This window comes from Panthera pardus, unplaced genomic scaffold (genome assembly GCF_024362965.1).
Source record: "Panthera pardus isolate Hobbes unplaced genomic scaffold, ASM2436296v1 HiC_scaffold_27, whole genome shotgun sequence".
NCBI classification, from domain to species: Eukaryota; Metazoa; Chordata; class Mammalia; order Carnivora; family Felidae; genus Panthera; species Panthera pardus.
The window spans coordinates 21065086-21092454 of NW_026526843.1; the positions used below are offsets into that span (position 1 = coordinate 21065086).

The following is a 27369-nucleotide window of genomic DNA, read 5'->3' on the forward strand; positions in this document are numbered from 1 at the left end:
CTTGATCTCATGAACCATGAGATCATGACCTGAGCCAAAATCAATAGTCAGATGCTCAACCAACTGAGCCACCCAGGTGCCCCACATATAAGTATTTTTCAAATGCTGTATCTTTAAATTTTTTAGGTGTACAATATATTGATTCAACAGTTCTATACATTACTTAATGCTCATCATGATAAGTGTAGTCATCATCTGTCACTATAGAAAGTTATTACAATATAGTTGATTATATTCCCTATGCTGTACTTTTCATCTCCATGGCTGACTGACTTACCTATTTATCTATTTATTTGTTTTAAATGTTTGTTTATTTATGTTGGAGAGAGAGAGAGAGAGAGAGAGGGAGGGAGGGAGGGAGAGAGAGAGAGAGAGAGAGAGAGAGAGAGAGAGAGAGAGAGACCAAGCAAGGGAGGGACAGAGAGAGAGAGAGGGAGGCAGAAAATCTCAAGCAGGCTCCACACTGTCAGCACAGAGCGTGATCAGGGGCTTGAATTCATGAATTGCAAGATCACGACCTGCACCAAAATCAAGAGTCAGACGCTCAACCAACTGAGCTACCCCAGGTGCTGCTTAAGTTTTAATTTTAATTCCAGTTAGTTAACATACAGTGTTACATTATTTTCAGGTGTACAGTATAGTAATTATAAACTTCCATGTATCACCCTGTGTTCATCACAAGTGAACTCCTGAATCCACATCAACTATTTTACCCATTCTCCCACCTACCGTCAAGTTGTTCCCTGCAGTTAAGAGCTTATCCTTATCAAGTTAAGGAAGTTCCTTTTTTTTAAAGTTTATATATTTATTTTTGAGAGAGAGAGAGAGAGAGAGAGAGTGGGGGTGGCAGAGAGAAAGGGAGAGAGAGAGAACCCCAAGCAGGCTCCATGCCATCAGCATAGTGCTCGACATGGGGCTTGAACACAGGAGCCGTGAGTTCATGACCTGAGCCAAAATCAGATGCTTAACTGACTGAGCTACTCAGGTACCCAAGGAAGTTCCTTTTCGTTCTAAGTTGGCTAAGAATTTGTTTTATATTTTACTCATTTGAATAAATATTGAATTTTATCAAATGCTTTTTTTTGTATCTAGTGAGCCTTGATGAATTTTCTCCTTTGGACATTTAATTTTGTGAATTACATGGATATTCTAATGTTAAATTAACCTTACATTGCTGGGATAAATACCACTTGGTCATAATTTAAAAATTATAAGAGTTGCCTGGATGGCTCAGTCAATTGAGTGTCCAGCTTTGGCTCAGGTCATGATCTCATGGTTCATGGATTCCAGCCCTGTGTCAGGCTCTGTGCTGGCAGCTCAGAGCTTGGAGTCTGCTTCAGATTCTGTCTCCCTCTCTCTCTTCCCCTCTCCCGCTCATGTTCTGTCTCTCAAAAATAAATAAATGTTTAAAAATTATAATACAATGGTTTGCTAATATTTAATTTAGGATTTTTCATCAATGATCATAAGTCTGATTGTCCTATTTTTGTCTTCCTTTTGCACTTTTCTGGTTTTGGTACCAATGTGTTCTAGACTCAGAAAATAAGTTGGAAAGATCAGCTTCTTTTTTCCTGAAATATTTTATATAAAATCTTGATTATACATTTTTTTAATATATTTTGTTTTAGAAAATTTGGTTAAACTTGCCTCTAAAACCATATGGGACTTTGGTAGCTAAATTTAATCAATCATCATTTACTGTGGCTACCAATATATTTGAACTTCTTTCTTTTTTGTTCAGTTTTTTAATAGCTTATTTATTGAGATATAATTCACATACTATAAAATTCCTACTTTTAACATATAAAATTCAGTGGCTTTTGATATATTCACAAAGTTGTACAATCATCACTACATTTTATTTTAGAACACTTTCATCATCCCCCAAAGAAATCCTGTATATATTAGCAGTCACTTACAGTCTTCCTTCCCACAACCCCTGGCAACTACTTACCTACTTTTTGTCTCTATGAATTTACCTATTCTGGACATTTCATATAAATGGAATCATAAAATATGTGGCCTTTTGTGTTTTGCTTCTTTGACTTACATGGTGTTTTTAAGTTTCATCCATGTTGTAGCATATTTTAGTACTTCGCTACTTTTTAAGACTAATATTCCATGGTATATATATATATACCACACTTTGATGGGAATTTGAGTTGGTTCAGTTTTTTTTGGCTACTGTAGATAATGCTGCTGTGAACACTGATTTACAAGTTTTTATGTGGACATGCTTTCAGTTCTCTGAATGAGTGTATTCCTAGAAGTGGAATTCCTGGGTCATATGGTAACTTTATGGTTAATTTTTTAAAGTTTATTTATTATTTAAAAAATTTTTAAACTTTTATTCAGTTTTGAGAGACAGAGAGACAGAATGCAAGTGGGGAAGGGACAGAGAGAGAGGGAGACACAGAATCCGAAGCAGACTCCAGGCTCCAAGCTGTCCGCGCAGAAGCCCAATGTGGGGCTTGAACTCATGAACAGTGAGATCATGACCTGAGCCAAAGTTGGCTGGTTAACTGACTGAGCCACCCAGACACCCTGAAAGTTTATTTATTATTATTATTTTTGAGAGGCGGAGGAGAGAGAGAGAACAAGTGGAGGAGGGGCAGAGAGAGAGGGAGACAGGATATGAAGTGGGCTCTGAGCTGGACAGCAGAGAGCCTGATGTGGGGCTCGAACCCACGAACCATGACATCATGACCTGAGCTGAAGTCAGAGGCTTAACTGACTGAGCTATCCAGGCGCCTCTATGTTTAACTTTTTGAGAAACTTTCAGTGATGATTCTTCTTAATTATTAAGTTTTCTTTATTTTTCTTTCTACCCTCTACTCATTTGGGAGTCATACATGTTGTTTCTGCTTTTCTATTAGTTTCTTTTAAAATTTAAATGAATATGTGATCCCTTATATGTGTACAGATAAATGTGATTGAACAAAGTCTAAAATTAATCACTAAATCTATTTTTCTGAATAATTCAAGGTCAGTAGAACACAAATACTTACCACCACCACCACCACCCTCTTCCATGTTATTTCCTATTATATTAAACTTATTATTATCCCCAAATATTATTATTGCTTGTTTTTATACTCAGTACTTTTAAAACTTGTCAACATGTTTTTCAGTTTTTCTTCTCACCATTGTTTCTTGTGTCCTATACTTTCTCCTGAAATAATTATTATTTTTCCTTACTGAAGTACATATAGTTATTGTTCAGTGAGGGGTTGTGAGTGGAAAATGCTTATAATCTTATTTATCTGAAAATGCCTTTTGTTTACTCCCACTCAAAAATAGTTTAGCCAGGCATAAGCTTCAGGGTAGCAGATATTATTTTCCTCATCACTTTGAAACTATCATTCCATTTTATTTGAGCCTCTGTTGTCAATCTAATGGTCATTCCTTTGTAGGATATTTTTGGTTAGTTTTACCTTTGCTATTCTGTATTTTCACTATACTATGTCTAGATATGCACTTGTCTTTACTAATCCTGCATAATAGTCAATGCACTTCTTTAAAATTTTTTTAATGTGTATTATTTTTGAGAGAGACAGACAGACAGAATGTGAGCAGGAGGAGGGGCAGAGAGAGAGGGAGACACAGAATCTGAAAGAGGCTACAGGCTCTGAGCTGTCAGCACAGAGCCCGACACAGGGCTAGAGCTCACGGACTGCGAAATCATGACCTGAGCCAAAGTCGGACGCTTAACCGACTGAGCCATCCAGGTGTCCCTCAATGTATGTCTTTAATGTGAGGAACTATGAAATCTGAGAACAGTTCTATAAAATATGCAGTTCTATAAAATAACAGTTCTATAAAATTATCTCCTCAAATATTGCCTTTTCCATATTCTTTTTCTTCACTTTTTCTTTAATGCATTTTTCATCTATTTTGAATGAGATCTTTGAAATAATAGTACCTCTTTAATTATATTCTGCTTATTCTATCCTTAGGTATTTTAATCATTCACATTTTCCATCTATTTTTATCTTTCCATGTTGGTAATTTTCTCAGCTAATTTCTACTATTTACAAAGTCTCTCTTTAGCTGTGTCTAGTCTAAAGTTTTACTTCTTTCAGTTTTAATTTCAATAACTATGTTTTATTTCTTGTTGTTTTTGTTCTTCAGATTTTTTTTCAAAAATCCTATTCTTTTATTTTTAAAATTGCTTTAAACATGCCTATTTTATAGCCTTCAACTGTTTATTTTGTACAATTCTTGAGATGCTAATCCTGCTGTTTATTGTGACAACTGATTCTTCTTCACAGTGGTTAATTTTCTCGTGTGTGTGTGTGTGTGTGTGTGTGTGTGTGTGTGTGTGTTTTAAACTCTGGGTTGTCTTTTCTTGGGTGTTTCATAACCTAAGGTGTGGAGATATTTCTAAATAATTGCCTTCAATTCCACAAGAACTTTAGGATTCTTACCAGTTCTGGATCAAGTTTTATGTTAATTTATTGTAATATTCCATGTGAATAATGTATATGAGGGCACCCCCTTGCAGAAATACATTACATACTTAGGATTTGACTTCTCAGAGAAGATTTGTTTTCAATCTGCTGCCCCTAGCAGCCCATAAGTATCCTTGATGTTTCCCTGAAATGATGGGTAGAATTGTCTCGTCTCCTTTACATAGAATGGGTAGATTTTAAGGATCCTAATTTTAAATAGGAATCTTAATTCCAGTTTTCTGTCTTGTGTGGGCTCAAGACCACATTTCTTGTCCCCTTACAAACATTTGTGCTTCATCTATGTTCAACTAATAGGGTCCTTACCTCAAGTAAACTCAATGCAACATAAGTTAGAGATATAACTTTACCAAATGATTATTTACTTTACAGAAGGATCCACTCTAGATTTCTTCTAAAGAACTACTCATGTTTTGTATTGAAATGTGGTTTAATTTATAGAAATTAAATCTATTTAACTTTGCACAGTACTCAAAAAATACTTGCTGAATGAATGAGCGACTGAATGAATGTAAAACTAACTACTGTAGCATGAAATTGAAAATGCCATTTTATAAAAACCAAAGGATAAAAAGTTTTGATACAAATTAGCAATAGTAAGTTGGAAAATCTTAAGTGCAACAGGCAGGCTATTAAGTAGAAACCATAATGTGTTGCCAAAAAGCCAATGATTGGCACTTAGAAGAGTTCATTATTTTGAAGCTAAATAAAAAACTGCTTCCTGAATATTCAGCCTGTGAAAAGAAATTCTGCTGGTTTGTGATGATCTGGGAAGTTAATTTAAACTTCACGTGAGGCTATGTGTTAAAGAAAAGACATCTTTATGGCAGGAGCACAATTCAGCAACTGAGACATACTCCATTTCTTGAGCTACAAGAGAGTTTACCAGGTTCAAGAGGGTCAAGTGACTTTTCTTGCAAAGAGAAAGGACCACAGGAGAGATTAAAACAAGAGTTAAAAACAGAAATGAAACATAAAGGAAAACCTTTTATGTTCCAAATCTTTAAAACATAGAAAAGGGAGGGGGAAGCCATTTTGAACACTTCCTGTGTTGTGCAAGTATGCTGTACATTTGTAATAATGAAGAGGTCAGCATGAGATTTCTTTAATGTGCATCAAAACCAGTGGTTTACAAACTACATAAAACATTTTTGAATACAAGGCAGAACAAGAACTAGGACAATGCTACCTTTCATTCTGTGGTTAAATGAGGCTTAGTTGTTGGTATCACATAGGTTTTCTATTAATACAATGCTGGAAAGGATGTTCTACATTTATAGTCTAAGAGAAAGAACAAATGGAGTTTAATTCATAACTGTATCATATCTTAGAAACTGTTATGTCTTAGCTCATAGTCCCTACAAGGCTTGGGGAATGATTTCATGTTCCTATAGGAGCCAAGAAGAAATGGGGGTGATTTTAGTTCCAGTGCGATGTCAAGATGAGCAAAAGAGCTTCAAGATGGAAAAAGTTCATTTGATTATAAAATATCTTCCTACTTTTTATGGTGTTATTTGAATTTTGAGCCCCATGCTAATGTTTTCTGAACTGTAAAATAAATTAGTTCTATTAATGGTGGGAATGTCATCTTTGAAGGAGCCTTAATAATTATGTAACCCAATTCCTGCATTATTTTATAAATAGGAAAGTTTAGGCTCAGAGAGAGCTAGTGACTTACCTTATATAATACAGTAAATCAGGAGAGAATTGGGACAAAAAAATTTAGGTCTCTTAACTCCTAGTTATTTTTGATGTGTCATACAAGTTGAAACACTTCGGGTTGTTTTATTTATTTATTTATTTATTTATTTATTTATGCTTATTTATTAATTTTGAGATAGAGAGCATGAGCAGGGGAGGGGCAGAGAAAGAGGGAGAGAAAATCCCAAGCAGGCTCCATGCTGTCAGCACAGAGCCCAACATGGGCTTGATCTCTTGAACCCATGAGATCACGACCTGAGTGGAAATCAAGAGTTGAGCATTTAACCGATTGAGCCACCCAGGTGCCTCTATTCGTTTTTAACAGCTGTATTATTTTGCTATGGCTTTCATAACAAAATTCCACAAACTGGATGACTTAAAACAACAGAAATTTATTGTCTCACATGTCTGGAGGCTAGAAGCCTGAAATCAAGGTGTCAGTGGGCCATGACCCCTTTAAGATTCTGGCTGGAATCATCCCTTGCTTCTTTTTAGCTTCTGGTGCTGGATATCAATCCTTGGTGTTCCTTGGCTGGCAGCTGCATCACTCCAATCTCTGCTTCTGTTGCACATGGCCTTTTACCTGAGTATTTTTGTTCAAATTTTCTTCTTTTTATAAGGATGCCAGTCAGGTTGAATTACACAGCAACGTAATGGCTTCATCTTAACTTGGTTAAATCTTGATTAAGTTTATAAATAAGGTCATATTCATGGGTATGAGGGGTTAGGATTTTAACATATCTTTTTGGGAGATACAATTCAACTCATAATATCAGCTTTATTCATATATAATTCACATCCCATATGATTCACCCATTTAAAGTGAACAATTCGGGGTACCTGGATTAAGCGTTGGCATAAGCGTCTGATTTTGGCTCGGTATGATCTCACAGTTCGTGGGTTTGAGCCCCGCATCAGGCTCTGTGCTGACAGCTCAGAGCCTGAAGCCTGCTTAGGATTCTGCTCCCTCTCTCTGCCCTTCCCCTGCTCACGCGCTCTCTCTCTCTCCCTCTCTCAAAAATAAATAAACATTAAAAAAATTTAAAGCGTACAATCATTGGTTGTTACTTTTTTCACAGGGTTGTGCAACCACCACCACAATATAATTTCTATTCCCCCTAAAAGAAGCTCCATATCCATTAGTAGTCAGTCTCTATTTCCCTCCTCTCCCTGCCCCAGCCCTAAGCAATCACTAATCTATAAAATGCTTTCTTCAGACATTTTATATAAATAGAATCATACAGTATGTCCAATGTAACTGTTCTTTCATTTAGAAATGTTTTCAAGGTTTATTCATGTTATAACATATATCAATACTTCATTCTTTTTTATGGCTTTATATTTTCTTGGATGGATATACTAATTCTGTCTATCCATTTATCAGTTGATGGACATTTGAGTTTCCAGTTTTGGGCTACATGGATAATGCTACTATGAACATTTATTTGCAAACTTTTGTGTGGACATATGTTTTGGTTTCTTTTGTGTATATAATTATGAATTTCTGGTTCATATGGTTACTATAACCATGAGGAATTGCCAGATGGTGTTCCATAGTGGCTGTACAATTTTTCAATTCCACCAGAAAGGTATGAGGGTTCCAATTAATCCACATCCTCCTCAACCCTTGTTACTATTCATCTTTCTTAAAAAAGGTTTTATTGTTAAGTAATCTCCACATCCAAAATGGGGCTCAAATTTATAACCCCAAGATCAAAGCATCACATGCTGTCTTGACTGAGCCAATGATACTAGTGGGTATGAAATGATATTTCATTGTGGTTTTAATTTGCATTTTCCTAATGACTAATGATGTTGAATATCTTTTCATGTGCTTATTGACCATTTTTAATATCTTCTTTGGAAAAATGTCTTTTGGACCATTTAAATTGAGTTGTCTATTTATTTATTTATTTATTTATTTATTTATTTATTTATTTAAATGTTTATTTATTTTTGAGGGAGGGAGAGAGAGAGTGTGAGTGGGAGAGGGGCAGAGAGATAGGGGGACAGAGGATCTGAAGTGGGCTCTGTGCTGACAGCAGAGCCCGATCGCGGGCCTGAACCCATGAACCATGAGATTAACACTGGAGCTGAAGTTGGGTGCTTAACTGACTGAGCCACCCAGGCGCCCCGACATATGTCTTTTTATTAGTGAGTTATAAGAGCTCTTTTTTAAAAATCTTTTTTTTCTTTCATTTTTTTTAAATTTATATCCAAGTTAGCATACAGTGCAACAATGATTTCAAGAGTAGATTCCTTAATGCTCCTTACCCATTTAGCCCATTCCCCCTCCCACAACCCCTCTAGTAACCGTCTGTTTGTTCTCCATATTTAAGAGTCTCTTATGTTTTGTCCCCCTCCCTGTTTTTATATTATTTTTGCCTCCCTTCCCTTATGTTCATCTGTTTTGTCTCTTAAAGTCCTCATATGAGTGAAGTCATATGATTTTTGTCTTTCTCTAATTTCACTTAGCGTAATACCCTCCAGTTCCATCCACTTAGTTGCAAATGGCAAGATTTCATTCTTTTTGATTGCTGAATAATACTCCATTTACATATATATACCAGATCTTCTTTATCCATTCATCCATTGATGGACATTTGGGCTGTTTCCATACTTTGGCTATTATCGATAGTGCTGCTATATACATTGGGGTGCGTCTGCACCTTTGAAATAGCACACTTATATTCCTTGAATAAATACCTAGTATTGGAATGATGAGTCATAGGGTAGTTCTATTTTTAATGTTTTGAGAAACCTCCATACTGTTTTCTAGAGTGGCTGCACCAGTTTGCATTCCCCCTAGCCATGCAAAAGAGATCCTGTTTCTCCACATCCTTGCAAACATCTGTTGTTGCCTGAGTTGTTAATGTTACCATTCTGACAGGTGTGAGGTGTTATCTCATTGTGGTTTTGATTTGTATTTCCCTGATGATGAGTGATGTTGAACAGTTTTTCATGTTTCTATTTGCCACCTGGATGTCTTCTTTGGAGAAGTGTCTATTCATGTCTTTTGCCCATTTCTTCACTGCATTATTTGTTTTTTGGGTGTTGAGTTTGATAAGTTCTTTATAGATTTTGGAGACTAACCCTTTTTCTGATATGTCATTTGCAAATATCTTCTCCCATTCTGTCGGTTGCCTTTTAGTTTTGCTGACTGTTTCCTTTGCTGTGCAGAAGCTTTTTGTTTTGATGAGGTCCCAATAGTTCATTTTTGCTTTTGTTTCCCTTGCCTCTGGAGACGTGTTGAGTAAGAAGTTGCTGTGGCCAAGATCAAAGAGGTTTTTGCCTGCTTTCTCCTCGAAGATTTTGATGACTTCCTGTCTTACATTTAGGTCTTTCATCCATTTTGAGTTTATTTTTGTGTATGGTGTAAGAAAGTGGTCCAGGTTCAATTTTTTGCATGTTGCTGTCCAGTTTTCCCAGCACCACTTGCTGGAGAGACTGTCTTTATTCCATTGGATGTTCTTTCCTGCTTTGTCAAAGATTAGTTGGCCATACGTTTGTGGGTCCATTTCTGGGTTCTCTATTCTGTTCCATTGATCTGAGTGTCTGTTTTCATGCCAGTACCATACTGTCTTGATGATTAAAGCTTTGTAATATGTATTGAAGTCTGGGATTGTGATGCCTCCTGCTTTGTTTTTCTTTTTCAAGATTGCTTTTGCTATTTGGGGTCTTTTCTGGTTCCATACAAATTTTAGGATTGTTCGTTCTAGCTCTGTGAAGAATACTGGTATTATTTTGATAGGTATTGAATTGAATATGTAGATTGCTTTGGGTAGTATTGACATTTTAACAATATTTGTTCTTCCTACCCAGGAGCATGGAATCTTTTTCCATTTTTTGGTATCTTTTTCAATTTTTCATAAGCTTTCTATAGTTTTCGGTGTATAGATTTTTCACCTCTTTGGTTATGTTTATTCCTAGGTATTTTATGTTTTTTTGTGCAATTGTAAATGGGATCGATTCCTTGATTTCTTTTTCTGTTACTTCATTGTTGGTGTATAGGAATGCAACCGATTTTTCTGCCTCGATTTTCTATCCTGCAACTTTGCTGAATTCATTAATCAGTTCTAGCAGTTTTTTGGTGGAATCTTTTGGGTTTTCCATATAGAATATCATGTCATCTGTGAAGACTGAAAGTTTGGCCTCCTCCTGGCTGATTTGGATGCATTTTATTTCTGTGTTCTCTGATTTCTGAGGCTAAGACTTCCAATACTATGTTGAATAACAGTGGTGAGAGTGGATATCCCTGTCTTATTCCTGACCTTAGGGAGAAAGATCTCAGATTTTTTTCCACTGATGATGATATTAGTGTTGGGTCTTTCATATATCGCTTTTATGATCTTGAGGTATGATCCTTCTATCCCTACCTTCTTGGGTTTATTTATGAAGAAGGGATGCTGTATTTTGTCAAATGCTTTCTCTGCACCTATTGAGAGGATCATATGGTTCTTGTCCTTTCTTTTATTGAAGTTATGCATCACATTGATTGTTTTGTGTATATTGAACCAGCTCTGCATTCCAGGTATAAATCCCACTTGGTCGTGGTAAATAATTTTTTTAATGTATTTTTGGATCCAGTTGGCTAGTATCTTGTTGAAGATTTTTGCATCCATGTTCATCAGGGAAATTGGTCTATAGTTCTCCTTTTTAGTGGGGTCTTTGTCTGCTTTTGGAATCAAGGTAATGCTGGCTTCATGGAAAGAGTTTGGAAGTTTTTCCTCCATTTCTATTTTTTGCAACAGCTTCAAGGGAATAGGTGTTAACTCTGTCTTAAATGTTTGGTAGAATTCCCCTGAAAAGCCATCGGTCCCTGGACTCTTGTTTTTTGGGAGATTTTTGATTATTAATTTGATTTCTTTACTGGTTATGGCTCTGTTCAAATTTTCTATTTCTTCCTGTTTCAGTTTTGATAGTGTATATGTTTCTAAGAATTTGTCCATTTCTTCCAGATTGCCCATTTTATTGGCGTATAATTGCTCATAATATTCTCTTATTATTGTTTTTATTTCTGCAGTGTTGGTTGTGATCTCTCCTCTTTCATTCTTGATTTTATTTATTTGGGTCCATTCCTTTTTCTTTTTGATCCAAACCTAGTGGTTTATCAATTTTGTTAATTCTTTCAAAGAACCAGTTTCTGGTTTCATTGATGTGTTTTACTGTTTTTGTTTTTGTTTTTGTTTTGATCGCATTAATTTCTGCTCTAATCATTATTATTTCCTGTCTTTTGCTGGTTTTGGGTTTTATTTGCTGTTCTTTTTCCAGCTCTTTGAGGTGTAAGTTTAGGTTGTGTATCTGAGACCTCTTTTCCTTCTTTAGGAAGGCCTGGACTGCTATATACGTTCCTCTTATGACTGCCTTTGCTGTGTCCCAGAGGTTTTGGGTTGTTTTGTTATCATTTTCATTGATTTCCATATACTTTTAAATTTCCTCTTTAACTTCTTGGTTAGCCCATTCATTCTTTAGTAGGATGTTCTTTAGTCTCCAAGTATTTGTTACCTTTCCAATTTTTTTCTTGTGGTTGATTTCGAGTTTCATAGCATTGTGGTGAAAATATGCATGGTATGATCTCGATCTTTTTGTACTTGTTGAGGGCTGATTTGTGTCCCAGTATGTGGTCTATTCTGGAGAACATTCCATGTGCACTGGAGAAGAATGTATATTCTGCTGCTTTAGGATGAAGTGTTGTGAATATATCTGTTAAGTCAATCTGGTCCAGTGTGTCATTCAAAGCCATTGTTTCCTTGTTGATTTTCTGTTTAGATGATCTGTCCATTGTTGTAAGTGGGGTGTTGAAGTCCCATACTATTATGGTATTGTTATCAATGAGTTTCTTTATGTTTGTGATTAATTGATTTATATATTTGGGTGCTATCACATTTGGAGGATAAATGTTTATAACTGTTAGGTCTTCTTGGTGGATAGACCCCTTAATTATGATATAATTCCCTTCTTCATCTCTTGTTACAGTCTTTATTTTAAAGTCTGGATTGTCTGATATAAGTATGGCTACTCTGTCTTTCTTTTGTTGACCATTAGGAAGATAGATGGTTCTCCATCCCCCTACTTTCAATCTGAAGGTGTCTTTAGGTCTAAAGTGGGTCTCTTGTAAACAGCATATAGATGGATCTTGTTTTCTTATCCAGTCTGTTACCCTATGTCTTTTGATTGGATCATTGAGCCCATTGATGTTTATAGTAAGTACTGAAAGATATGAATTTATTGCCATTATGTTGCTTGTAGATGGAATTTCCGGTGGTGTTCTCTGGTCCTTTCTAGTCTTTTTGCTTTTGGCATTTATTTGTTTATTTATTTATTTATTCATTCATTCATCTTTTCTCCCCTCAAAGAGTTTCCCTTAAAATTTCTTGCATGGTTGCTTTAGTGGTCATGAACTCCTTTAATTTTTGTTTCTCTGGGAAACTTTTAATCTCTCCTTCTATTTTGAATGCAGCCTTGCTGGATAAAGAATTCTTGGCTGCATATTTTTCTGATTCAGCACATTGAATATATCATGCCACTCCTTTCTGGCCTGACAAGTTTCTGTGGATAGGTCTGCTGCAAACCTGATCTGTCTTCCCTTGTAGGTTAAGGACTTTTTTTCCCTTTCTGCTTTCATGTTTCTCTCCTTGCCTGAGTATTTTGTGAATCTGACTATGATATGCCTTGTTGATGGCTGGTTTTTGTTGAGTCTCATGAGAGTCCTCTGTGCTTCATGGATTTTGATGTCTGTGTCTTTCCCCAGGTTAGGAAAGTTTTCTGCTATGATTTGCTCACATAACCCTTCTACCCCTGTTTCTCTCTCTTCCTCTTCTGGGACCCCTATGATTCTGATGTTGTTCCTTTTTAATGAGTCACTGATTTCTCTAATTCTCAAATCGTGCTCTTTTTAGTCTTCCTCTTTTTTTCTGCTTCATTATTCTCCATAAGTTTGTCCTCTATATCACTGATTCATTCTCTGCTCTGCCTCATCAATCCTTGCCTCCATGATAGCCATTCAAGATTGTAGCTCAGTTATAGCATTTTTTATTTCATGCTGACTAGCTCTTACTTCTTTTATCTCCATAGAAAGGGATTCTAATCTATTTTTGACTCCAGCTAATATCCTTATTATCATGATTCTAAATTCTGGTTCAAACATCTTGCTTGTATCTGTGTTGACTAAGTCCCTGGCTATTGTTTCTTTGTGCTCTTTCTTTTGGGGTGAATTCCTTCGTTTTGTCATTTTGAAGGGAGAAAAGGAATTAATGAGGTAAAGAAATTTAAAGAAAATTAAAATAAAAAAAATTAAAAACAACACACCCAGACACACACAAAATCAAATAAATGATGCTAGATCCTAGGTGTGTTTTGGTCTGGGTGTTGAAAGGGGCTTGATACATTAGAGAAAAAAGGGGAAAGAAAAAAAAAGGAAATCGTTTGAAAATTTGAAAAAATGAATACACTGAAATAGAATAAAATGAAATAATGGAAGTAAAATAGAATTTGAAAAAATTTACACAAAAGTAAAAAATATAGTAGAAAAAATAAAGAAAAATATTTTTAACAAAAATTGAAAATAAAAATAAATTTTTTCTCTTTCTGTATTTAAGAAAAAGAAAAGAAACGAAAAAGAGAAAAAAAAAAGAAAAAAAGAAAATTGAACAGATGGACCATCGAACAGACTGAAATACGACTGAAATTACTTCGTTTTCCCCTAGAAGTCAAACTATGGAGCGCTTTATAGTCCATAAACTAAGCAGGTGGAAAGACCTGTGTTCCTGAAGAGCCAGTTTGACCCAGTTGGGCAGGGCTTAGTGTAATGGTTTCATTCTCCACTAGATGGCGCTGCTTAGCTTACTGGCGGGGATTGTTGCGGCACTTGTAGGTGTGTATGCGCATGCACGGGCGGGGCAAAAATGGTGTCACCCTGCTATCCATTCTCCAGTATTGGAACTCTGTGCTCTCCCTGGCCAGCAATCGCACACCTATCCTTTGTCTCCGGCTTCCATCCACTCCCTTCTTTTACACTGTCCGTGGCCAAGCCCCAGGCGGTACCTCCCTCCTGAGTTTTATCTCAGATGCGGCTGTGTTTCCAGACCCCTTACTTCTGAGGGACTGTGGCTCTGACCCAGTCTGCCCCTCTGCAGGAGAGTCTCACCAAGCAATGGCCAGGTGCCGGCTGCATCCAGGAACGTTCGCAGGACCGGGCTGCTGCTGACACCCAGAGACTGTGGCTGGGTGCCAGCCTGCCCCAGAAAAAGTTCACGTGACTGTGCAGCAGCAGCATTTCAGGGATTATGGCAAATCACAACATGGCATCTGGCACCAGGTTTCACTCCCAACAACCTTGTTCCAGCACCAGCGAATGTGGTTGTTCTCCCGGGTCCACTGAGGCCTTTGCCTGTGGGGGGGGCCACACAGCCTCTACCAGATGTCCTCCCAGTAGGGGAACCGCCTCTTCCCATGTGGCCTGAAGACCTCCAGACTTCACTCTGCTCCTGGGGATTCGCCCTTCCCACCAGAGCACCGCCAGGTATCGAGCTGTGGAGTTTCAGACTCTGTGCTCCCCCTTATAGAGTCTTAATGGAATTTAAACCCTCTCCTTTCTCCCTTTTCAGTCCTTGTGGCTGTTTCCACTTTTCCACTTTCTCTCCAGCTGCTTTGGGCGGGTGCTTTTCCTGTATTTTCCTCCCTCCCCCCCCCCCCCCCTGCCTCGTTCCCATCCTCTCTCCGCATGCTAAAACAGCTCCCTGCCTTACTTGGCTTCTTTTTCCCCCAGTTTATCTCTCTGCGCCATGTACCTGCTGAGTTCTGTGGTTCAGGTTGTACAGATTGTTGTGTTAATCCTCAAATCAGTTATCTAGGTGTGCAGGATGGTTTAGTGTTGATCTGGCTGTATTTCATAGATTTGAGACACAAAAAAATCTTCCATGCTGTTCCACCATTTGTCTCCTCCCCATAAGAGTTCTTTTTATAATCTGGATACATATCTTTATTCAATATATGATTTGTAGATATTTGCACTCATTCTGTTCTCTTTTCCACTTTTCTTTCATGGTGCCCTTTGAAGCACAAATGTTTTAAATTTTGTTGAAGTCCAGATTATCTGTTTTTGTTTTTGGTCATGTTTTTAGTGTCGTATCTAAGAATCCTTTGTAAAATCTGAGGTAATGAAGATTTACTTCTGTGTTTCCTAAGAGTTTTATAGTTTTAGCTCTTACATTAGGTCTGATCCATTTTGAGTTAATTTTGTGTAAGATGTGACGTGTAAGATGTGAGGTGTGGGTTCAACTTCATTCTTTTGCATGTGACTATCCTGCTGTCCCAGCATCATTTATTGAAAAGAATTTTTTCCCAACTGAATGGTCTTAGCACCCTTATCAAAAATCAGTTGATCCTAGACACATGGTTTTAATTTTGGACTCATGATTCTATTCTTCTGATCTATGCCAATCCTGTGCCACTACCATACTATTCTGATTACTGTTGTTTTTAGTAAAGTTTTGAAATCAGGAAGTGTGAGTCTTCCTACTTTGTTCTTTGCAATTCCATATTAAAGTTATAATCAGCTTGTAAATTTCTACAAAAGTCAGCTGGAATTCTGATAGGAATTATGTTGAATCTGCAGATTAATTTGGGGAATATTGCCATCTTAATGATATGAAATCTTCCAATCCGTGAATATGGCAAGTTTTCCAATTTATTTAGAACTTTAATATCCTTCAACAACGCTTTGTAGTTTTCATCATATGAGTTTTTCACTTTTAAAATTTGTTCCTAAGTATGTTATTCTTTTTGATGCAATTGTAAATATCCTTGTTTTCTTAATTTCATTTTTTATTGTTCATTGCAAGTGTATAGAAATACAATAGATTTTTGTATATTGATCTTGTATTCTGTAATCTTGCTGAACATGTTTATTAGGTATAATAGATTTTTAGTGGATTCCTTAGTGTTTTCTAAATATAAGATCACATTTTATGCAAATAGAGGTAGTTGTACTTCTTCCTTTCCAATACGGATGAGATTTATTTCTCTTTTTCTTGCTTGATTGCCTAGGCTAGAACCATCAGTACAATGTTGAATAGAATTGGGGAAAGTGAGCATACTTATCTTGTTCCTGACCTGAGAGGGAAAGCCTTCAGTCTTTTACCATTGAGTATTATGTTCACCATGGGTTTTGAAGCTCTTCTTTAACTTGTCTTAATTTATCTTTATAACTTTTCCCCCACTACAAATCTTGGCATGCCTGGTTGCCCAACTCTACAATCCTAACCTTATTCACAAAGACCTGGTTGTCTAAATAACCTGGATATTTTTTATCCTTTTATTTACATGCACTATTTATTTTTGCCTCTGTACCCATTGCTCATATAGTTACAAAGAATTCCCTATTTCCTCCAACAATCTAGCTCATATACTTCCTCGGGATAAAGCTCAATTTCCCAGATCATTGCACCACCACCTCTTCAACAGATACAAGTAGACACACATACACATGGAGACACACATACACACATCATGTGATTCCCTGACTCCTCACTTCCCTGGGTACTTGAAGCTAATTTACATTTTGTTTCAGCTCATACCACTTTGTGAATGTTCTTTTGTTATTTCAGATATCTTTGTCTTGGCTCCACCAACTGCACTGTAGATATCTATCCAGAATAAGGAGCTGGAACCCTGTATTTTAATATTATCCATGACAGAGTGTAACACAAAGGCTCATAGGAACAAGAAGTGCTCCATAAAAGCTGACTGACCAGTCAATTTTGCTCTCAGAAGGACCTCTAGTTCCTTGTAGGACACTATGAAAATCAGAGACTGCCTAGATGCCACTCATACCTCTGTCAGTGCCTCATTTCTATTTCCAATCCATTTCTCTTCTCCTTATATTGGCTGATTTTCAGAGGGAGATAATTGGCTCCATCAATTTTTATAGCTTAATGAAAGTCTCAGCCATGTTTACCTGCTTTCCTTCCAGGGTAAATGCATCACAAGCCAAAGCAAAGTCATCCCCATAGCCCTTGTTTAGAAAATGTGTGATTTTCATATTGTCTCCATTAAAGCAATATAGTCTACTAGCTATGACCTCAAACATGACCTTCTTTAGAAATGAGTGCCTCTTAGCATGAAATATTTATTCTTAAGGCCAGACCCATGCTGGGGTTTGAAGGTTTGTAACAAAGTTCCCAGATTCCTGAGCACATTGCCTGCTGTTGTTTTCTTTCTTGTGGCATTTGCCTGTTTTTGTGTGTGTGTGCTTTACTGCAACTAAAATATTGACATCTCCCTGCCCTACCCCATTAACTATGGAAAATGCCATAGAATGGAAATCTTTTGCAATAAGCATACCACAGACATCAGAGTGTAGGGCTTGGTCTTGCTGTCTTAACAGCTAAAGAGGCTGGCTGCATACCAGTTTTAGGAGAAAAATGGTTTTTATTAGGTACTTGCTGAGCATATAGCCTGTGTCAGGCGTGGGGGGATAGGCAAGTAAATACACTGATGCTGCTTTACAGCAGTTTACAGTCTCAATGGGGTGATAAGACTAACATACCTCAAAGAGAGAACTATTAAGTTAGAGAGTGTGTGATAATTGCTAAAACAAGGGGAGAGGAACATACTGTCAGAGTGACTTGGAGTCAGTGAAGACTTTTGAAAGAAGTTGAACCCTTAAGTTTGACTTGGAAAGATTTTGATGGAGAGAAGAGTGAGAGGGATGCAAAGAAACTAACATAGGGTTGACGATATAAAGAGGCTGACTAAGAGGTTTGAAGATCCATATCAGGGACCATTTGGAGATAATATCAGTAAAATAAGTGTAGATTGGAGTGTATCTTGAGTGGATAGAATTACAGAATATCAGAGCTGGAAAATCTAATATTGCTAATAGCTAATATTGCTAATATTCAAGCTGGAGCTGGAATTCCTAGTCCAGTGTGTAGTTCCTATAGTTTTCATTAGATTTTTTTTAATCCATGGAGTTTTCTTTTCTTCAAATGGAATCTTATATAAAGAATCCCAATACATAAATATACAAAAGCAAAAATACTTTGGTTGCTTTTGGGTGAGATCAAGATGAACCCAATTCCTACATTTTAAGAGTGAGACAACTGAGATACAGGGACAGAAAATGACCTCCATGTCATTAAATCCAGTGGACATTTCTCAGTGCACATCTTGCTTGGCTTCTTAGCAGCATACTACATTGTTGACCACTCCCGTTTACTCAACATACTACACTCCTTTCTTATTCTTCTATGATACAGCTTTTCTGATTTTCCTCTTACTTCCTGACCTTTTCTTTTCCATCTCATTTGAGTGCTTATTCTCCTACATTTAGACTTCAAATGTTGGATTTCTTAGGACTTGAACATCAGCCCTTTCTACTTATTGTCCTACATTCTCTGCCTAGGCAATCTTATTTGATGGCTTTAAGTCTAATCTAAATGATGGCAACACTCAAGTTATACTTCCATCCCCTGCTTCTCCTCAATTACTGATTAGGTATCTCTATAGGGATATACCACATGTGCTGTAAACTCAAAATTTCTGAAACTAAACTCCTCTGTCCCTCTCTACAGTCCTTAAAGTTCGTACCTTCTCTTGTGTGTTCTTTATCTCAGTGAATGGCATCACCAACCACCCAGTTTCTTATCCCCTAAACCAAAGACTCATCCTTAACACTTTTTTTCTCCTCTCTTACTTTTCAATCATCAAGTCCTGTTCATCTTATGTCCTTAATATCTCGTGAATCTCTCCACTCTTCTTCATTTCCTTTACTGCACCAGACTACCACTCCCCTCCAGGCCACCTGTATTTCTCTGTTGACCTACTACAATAACTCCATTGTCTCCCTGCATCTACTCTTTCCCTATCTGCCAATCCTTTCTCTACATTACAACTGAAGTGTACTTTTAAAGCATAAATATGATGTCATTTCCCTGCTCAAAAGCCTTCAGTGGTTTCCCAGTGCCTAAGGAAAATGTCTAAATTTATTACACATTTTAGAAAACCTTTTATGACCTGGCATCTGTCCACTTGCTCAATTTCATTTTTGTTTGCCATACTTATTTCTCTTTTACAATGATAGCCTCACAGTTTTGGACTGTTTTATGGGTTTCTACTGACTAGAACTATAATCTGCCCACATCCTGCCAGACCAACTTATCCTTCTGGTTTCAGCTGAAATTTCACCACCAGTGGAAAGTCTTCCTAACTCCACTCCCACTCCCAAGTCCAGGAAAAATGTCCCTTCATTGTAGTCTCATGGTAACTTGAGAGGATAACCTTTCACAGAACGTATCACACATTATTATAATTGCTGCTTTAATTGTGTATCTCCTTAATTATCCCATAAGCTCAGTGAAGGCGAGGTCCATCTTGACTACAAATGTATCCTCAGTGTGTAGCATGGTGCCTAAAATGTAGTAGGTTCTTTAGAAATATCTGCTGAATGAATACATGAATGAATGAATCACACCATTCATCAAAGCTTCTACCACCTTTCAAAAAGCTTAACAAAATGTAGTGACAATGCTAAGCTTGGCTATAATTTCCCCATTTTAATTTGTTATTTGATTTCTTCTTAAAGGGATACACTTTTAGATCTTGGAAAATCTTTGCAAATGCCAAGGGCATGATTTGTATGATGATTAGATATTTGGTCAAGATGATTGTGGCTGAAAATCTTTCCAATTACCCTGTGGGGAGGGCCTTCCTTTTGACTTATAATTATGGTTACCTAACTTTTGCAAAGATTCGCTGGGGAAATTAAAAAAACAAAAGATAATTAAAAAATAGGAGATGGCACATTAAACTAACATAGTCAACTAAGGCACGGGCTCTCTCCCTTTTCAGCTATTTGTCATTTATGAACCTCAAGGTATTTTGCTGACAAGGGGCTATTTTCTATATGTTATGGGCATGCTGACAGGAGGCTAGAACACAGGAAGACACAGAAGAGAAATGAGAGACCATTAAAGGCCAATTCAGCAAGTGAACATTTCAACCTCATGAACTTCTAAATTCTGTGAATTTCATTTTTAATGAAGAGGGGGAGCCAATTTCAAGCTCTGGGGAAAGAATCTTGCCTTTTCAATTGCCAGGCAGGTCAGCAGGGTTGCAGGGCAGCTTTCTAGAAAGGCCTCTGTGGCCTCAGTTCCAAATCTTAGACAACAGCTGTTGGCTGAAAGATCTTCTTGGATTCCTGAGCCTGTGGTCTATAGTGAAGAAATCATACCATGGCTGACAAAGAAGTGAGCTCTACCTCCAGCTTTTCATAGAAAGGTAGATTGAATGTTCCAACTCATTCCAGATGCTCTGTCTTCAAAGCTCTTACCTAATACCCAGGGTAGCCCGCTGCCCTTTAAAAGACAAAAATCAGCCTCCACTCTGATTAAACAACACGTGAGTTGAGCACTAGATGCTTCATGATGCCAGACTGAACAGCTTGGAAATGGGAGAGCCTGCCTGTCTCTGATGGTTCCCCTCAAGCTATCTGTTCCCAAGAGATTTTCCATTTAGATAAATAAAAAATAATACCAAAGAGGGAGAAATTATGCATTTTGTGGCACCAGAAAGTCATCAGATAGGTTCAGAGAAAGTATTTTTGGAAACACTAAGGAAATGGTCGTAAGCACTTTGGCTTTTATAGACATTCTGAGTCTTCTAGGACACCAGCACCCTTATAATCACTTCTGTTGTCCATAGCTCCTAACTTTACCTAAAACTGACTCTCCTCAGAAGTGCCCTAACTCTGAGTAATTTGTTACCCGAAGCATTAGAGAGCTAATTCACTCAAATCCTCCATTGCACTTAAAAACTTCCCTATCCTATTATCTTGAGTAGGGGACTGTATTAACTTCCTAGGGCTGTTGTAGCAGAGTACAATGAACTGGGGGGCTTGGAACGACAGTTCTCAGTTCTGGAGGCCATAAATCTGAAAATAAGGTGTCAGCATGTCCATGCTTCTTTTTATTTTTTTAAATGTTTATTTTGTTTTTGAGAGAGAGAGAGAGCATGAGGAGGGGAGGGGCAGAAAGAGACAGAGACACAGAATTCAAAGCAGGCTCCAGGCTCTGAGCTGTCAACACAGACCCTGACACGGGGCTTGAACTCATAAACCGGGGGATCATGGGCTGAGCCAACATCAGATGCTTAACTGACTGAGCCACCCAGGCACCCCCTGAATTGTTGAGTAATTTGAAAGAAGTTATAAATAATGCATGTAATATATGAATACGTTCAATAAAAATATTATTTATCATCTCTTTGTTACGCATTTTTTCCACCTCTTTTTTATGGAAGCAACCATTATTATCAGTTTGGTTGTATACTTCCAGAACTTTTTCTGTTCATTTACATGTAAATATAGTTTTCTTGAAGCTTTGATAGAATATGTCAGTAAAACCACTGGAACTTTTTTGTGGGGGGGGGGATTAGAAAATTTTGGCTACTAATAAAATTTCTTCTGTAGTTTTTGGTTTATTCAACATTCTTTGTTATTCTTGGGCTGATTTTGGTAATTTGTATATTCCTTGAATCTGTCCTGTTTTTTAAGGTTTTACATTGATTGTTATTAAATTGTACATGGCATTCTCCTGTAATTGTTAAAGTCTCCAGTTTATTTCTTTTGTGTTCCTCATATAGTTTATTTTGCTGTCTCTTTTTTTAAATCATCATATTTGCTAAATTCTTGTTTATATTATTTGTTAATAGTATTTTAAAAAATTAAAAAAATTTTTTTAAGTAGGCTTCATGCCCAGTGTGGGGCCCAATGTGGGGTTTGAACTCACAACTCTGAGATGAAGAGTTAGATGCTTAACCAACTGAGTCACCCGGGTGCCCCTATAATAATATTTTTAAATAAATATTTTTAATAAATATATTTTAAATATATTATTTTTATTTGTTTATATTAATTATTTCGAGAGTACTCATTTTTGGTATTTTATTTAGTTTTTTGAGTTTTATTTTCTATTTATCAGTGTATATTTTTATCTGTATAATTTTTTCATTTTAACTTCATTAGACTTATTTTATCGTTTTCTTTCTACTGTCTTGAGTTGACAGCTTAGTTCATTTATTTTCAATCTTTATTTCTAATATGTGATTTTAAGACTAAATTTATTTTTGAGTACTATTTGGCCACATCCCTAAGTTATTTATTTACAATTTTTATTGAAGCATAACATATATATAACAAAGTGTACAAATCAGAAGTGTTTATCTCAATGAATTTTGACAAACTGAATACACCCTGGTCAGGAAACCGAACATGACCAGTATCTCAAAAGCCCCCTCTTGTGCGCATTTCTGTCATCACCAACCCACACCTATAGGAGTAAACATTGTCCTAATTTATAATGCTGTATAGATTACTGTTGCCTGCTTTTGAACTTTATGTGAATGTAACAATACAGTATATACTCTTTGAGTCGGGACATTTACACTTAACATTGTATTTTTAAGATTCATCCATATTGTTGTAGGTAATGATTCATTATCCTTGCTGTGTAGTATTTCATTGTGTAAATATTCAACAATTTATTTATCCATTTAATTATTGATGGATATTTGGATTGTTTCCTGTTTTTAGCAATAACAAATAATGCTTCTTTGAACCTTCTTTTACATATATTTAGGTAAGCATATGCATGCATTTCTCTTGGGTATATACATATGAGTGGAATTGCTGGATTGTAGGTTACATATGTTTTAAGTGGTTTCATGCCAGTGTCCCTAAGTATTTACACTAAATAGTTTATGAGGTTTTCATTTGCTCTGTGTCCTCACTAACACTGGGTATTTTTCTGTCTTTTTTCATTTTAGCCATTTCATTGTGAATGGTATTAAATTGCTGTTGTTTCCACAATGATTAATGAAGTTGAGTACCCATTCCTAAGGTTTTGAGATTAGTTAGTTCTATTTTAAATAGTTTATAATTCCAATTTTATTTATAGTTTAGTTTAAAAGTTATTTAGAATTGTGTTCATTAAATTTTTCCAGGTATTTGGGTGCCTGGGTGGCTCAGTCGATTAAGTGTCTGACTTTGGCTCAGGTCATGACCTCCCAGTCTATGAGTTGAAGCCCCGCGACGGGCTCTGTGCTGACAGCTCAGAGCCTGGAGCCTGCTTGGGATTCTGTGTGTGTGTCTCTCTCTCTGCCCCTTCCCCACTTGTACTCTTTCTCTCTCTCTCAAAAATTAATGAACATAAAAAAATTTACATTTTTCCAGGTGTAAAGATTTTAAAGCATTTTCTTTTTTGTAGTTGGTTCCTATTTTATTGCATTGAGAACAGTGAATATAGCCTACAAGATATTATGTTTTTTGGAATTTGATATCTTCTTATGGTCTAACAAATTATCATTTTTGGTAAATAATTGTATATGTTTAAAAGAAGGTATATTCTCTGTTGAGTGCAAAGTTCTATGTATTGTGTTATTCAAATTTTCTTTATCCTTAATTTTTGTCTAATTGATCTCTCAGTTTCTTAGAGAAATGTGTTAAATTATTGTATTATGATTGTGGTTTATATAAAGCATGGTGTGTTATTGTATACTTATTAGTTTATGTTTCTGTATTTTGATTCTCTGCACATAGGTGTAGAAAAGTTCATAACTGTTTTCTTTGTGGAGTGTTTTTTAAATCAAAATGATGTTTCTGTCTTTATCTATGAATTATTTTTGCTTTGAATTTATATTTCATCTGCTCTTGATATTGCCACACTGGTTTTATTTTTGTTGTCATTTGTCTGGCATTATCTTTCCCTAGTTCTTTATTTTCAATCTACAAGAGTCATTTTAAGTGTGTCTTTTGATAACATCTAGTTGGATCATTTTTACTGTCTTTAAATAGATAAGTTTAATTCTTTCACATTTACAGTGATTACCTATAGGTATAGTTATTCCTTTCTTATTTCCTGTTACAAACCTATCATGCTGCCATTTTGTTAACTTTTTCCTTCTTCTTTTTAAAAAAAGATTTGATCTTTTAAGTAATGTCTCCACCCAACATGGGGCTTGACCTGACAACTCCAAGATCAAGAGTCACATGCTCCACCGACCAAGCCAGCCACATGCCCTGCTTCTGCTTTTTGTTGAATGGATGGAGCTTTTTTATTCCCCTCCCCTCTTCCATGTGGGTAAATTATACATTTTATTTTTATGTTTTATTAATCACCCTTAAATTGTTAACATGCACATAAAGATATATTTTTAACACTAGAATTAGTAAGTATCTAATTCATCTTCCTGAAAAGATAATAACCTTAGCTTTACTACCCTCTGCTTTCTTTTTTTTTTTAATTTTTTTACATTTACTTATTTTTGAGAAACAGAGTGAGATAAAGTAAGAGTGGGGGAGGGACAGAGAGAGAGGGAGACACAGAATCCAAAGCAGGCTCTGGGCTCTGAGCTGTCAGCACAGAGCCCGATGCAGGGCTTGAACCCACAAACTGGGAGATCATGACCTGAGCGGAAGTCAGACGCTTAACCGAATGAGCCACCCAGGCGCCCCCCCCCACTTTCTTTTTTTTAAGTTTATTTATTTATTTTGAGAGAGAGAGAGGAGAGAGAGAGAGGGAGAGAGAGAGAGAGGGAGAGAGAGAATGAGTCAGGGAGGAGCAGAGAGAGGAGGAAAGAGAGAATCCCAAGCAGTCTCCATGTGTCAGTATGGAGCCTGATGCAGGGCTCAATCTTATGAACCATGAGATCATGACCTGAGCTAAAATCAAGAGTCAGACACTTAACTGACACCCAGACACCCCTACCCTCCGCTTTCTATCCCCTATTCTCTTATTGATAGTTTTAGGTTTAAGTCTCACTACTTCCTACTGGATTCAATTTTCTCCTTTGTGTAATTCATCCACCAGTACTTCTTTCAGTATGAGTTTGTGGTTGGTAAAATTTCTGAATCGTTCCAGGGCTGAAAATGTCTTTATTTTACCTTACTTAAAATTTTTTTTTAATGTTTATTTATTTTTCAGAGGGAGAGAGAGAGAGAGAGAGAGAGAGAGAGAGAGAGAGAATGAGTGGGGGAGGGACAAAGAGAGGGAGACACAGATTCTGAAGCAGGCTCCAGGCTGAGCTGTCAGCACAGAGCCCCATGCAGGGCTTGAATTCACGAACTGTGAGATCATGACGTGAGCCGAAGTTGGACGCTTGACTGACTGAGCCACCCAGCCACCCCTACTTTATTACTTCTTGATTGATAAAATTCTAGGTTTAGAAGGATGTTCCATTAGCAATATGAAGTGCTCCTTGTTTTCTTACATTCTGTGTTGCAGATGGAAGTCTCATTTCAAATTGATTGTCATTCTTTTCTGATAATCTGATTCTTCTTTCTGTTCATTGGTAGCATTTAGCACTGTAAGCTTGGTTTCTGAAATTGCACTATAATGTGTCTAAGGGTGTGTGCATGTGTATAATTTATCCTGCTTGGTCCTTGATGGTCATTTTCAATCAAAGACTCATTATAATTCAATATGGGAAAGTTTTGGCAATTATTTTTCAAATATTTATCAAATATTGCCTCCTATTTTGTCTGTTCTCTTCTTTTGAAACACCTCTTAGACTGGTATTAAAACTTCTCGATCTGTCCTCTGAGTCTTTGTATTTTCACAGTTTCTATCACCTTGACTCTTTGGGTTCTCTTGGGTAACATCTCAGTTCAGTCTTACAGCTTACTTATTTGCCTTTCCTGTAAATCTGCTATTTCATGTAATCTGCTATTTAGTCTATCTATTGAGCTATTTATTTCAATAGTTCTATTTTCATTTTTCAGATATCTAATTAGATTATTTAAAAAATAATCTTCAGTTCTTATTCAAAAGCATTTATTCTTGTTCTATGAATGTGATATCCTTCCATGTCCCTCTGAGGGAATAAACTGAATTTATGTGAAGGTCTCATTCTGATTTCTCTTTAATTTTGTTTCCTATAACTTAAATTCTTTCATTTATTGAGTTTGTTGTTTCATTCAATGGTGTGAGTTTTCCTTAAATGTTTTAGCCTCTGTGCAGTCTGCTTGAGGGACTAGATGGAAGTGGCTACTGTTGTTGTGACTGTTTTAAGGGACCATACGACATATTGCTGGTGAGAGTACATGGGTGGCTATTCTTTTGGATGTGGGTGTTTTCTAGGGGTTGCTAGCCTCCTGAATAGGGTTGCCAGATTTAGTAAATAAAAGAATTCCTGGTTAAATTTAAATTTCAGATAAGCAGTGAACTTTTTTTGTGTAAGTATGTTGCACATATTGCATGTTAAAACCTTAAATGTTAGAAGTTTTAAATTTATATTTAAATTTCAGTTAAATTTGATGTTCAGACAAATACTGGATGATTTTTTAGTATTAGTATGTCCCATGCAATATATGGGACACAGTTATAGAGCTGAAATCTTTCTTGCTTATTTACAATTCAAATTTGACTGGGTATCCTATAATTTGTCTGAAATCTTACACTCAAAGCATTGTCGTCTCTTTGATTTAAGGTCCCATACTTACTGCTCCCACCTGGAGGCAGACACTGTTGCTATTTTTACTATTACCTGGCCTGTGAAGGAAGGAAGTGGGAGGGATGACAGAACCGATTACCCTATTTGATTTTGCTTAATCATCTGATAGTTATCCTTGAGCTCTTCCTATTTCTACCACCTGAAGGCATGAAGCATCCTTTTTACTGCTGTCTTCTACCACTACAGATTTTTACTGATTATATTGCGGGCTGTAGTTTCTCTTTAATACTATTCCACCTGCTTTATATCTTTCAAGGATTCCTCTATATTTCAGTGGTTTTGGTGCTGGATGGAAAGACTGAAACATGTATTAATTAGGTCTTTCATCTTGAAGTTCACAATCCTGCACCTTTATCTACCAGATGATACTATCTTTACTTATTTCATGGGATGATCTTTAGTTCTGGTTGTTTGAGGTCTTTTGCAAGGAAGAAACTGGGTAGTTGGTGTCACCCTTGCAGCCAGGCTCTAGGGGCAAACAGAACTCTATGAAATAGAATGGAAGGTGGCATTTGTTGAGAGGAGGAGCAACTCACCTGTGGCAAATGATCTTTGCTAAAGGAAGTAAAGAGATCATGCTGCTTCTATAGGCACTGGATGCAGTGATCTGGTTTTGAACCCCAGTCACCACTTACTAGTTTTGTGACCTTGGACTGGTTATTTAACTCCTCTGGGCTTCAGTTCCTCATCT

At 36.7% G+C, this 27369-nt stretch overlaps 1 protein-coding gene across 4 annotated transcripts in view; it reads left to right on the forward strand.

The window, feature by feature from the left end:
- The window catches only part of SMARCA1 (SWI/SNF related, matrix associated, actin dependent regulator of chromatin, subfamily a, member 1), a 279873-nt gene that overhangs the window by 102863 nt on the left and 149641 nt on the right, over positions 1–27369 (forward strand). For 2 of the 4 annotated variants that reach the window (XM_053892041.1, XM_053892040.1), the window contains exon 25: positions 13769–21655. The exons of the other annotated variants lie outside the window; for them this stretch is intronic. Coding sequence is in view for 1 of the 2 variants with exons in the window: in XM_053892040.1 (XP_053748015.1) it covers positions 13769–13819 (51 nt within the window). In the remaining variant the exon portion in view is untranslated. Of the gene's footprint in view, positions 1–13768; positions 21656–27369 lie in introns of those variants that run through there. 4 annotated transcript variants of the gene reach the window in all.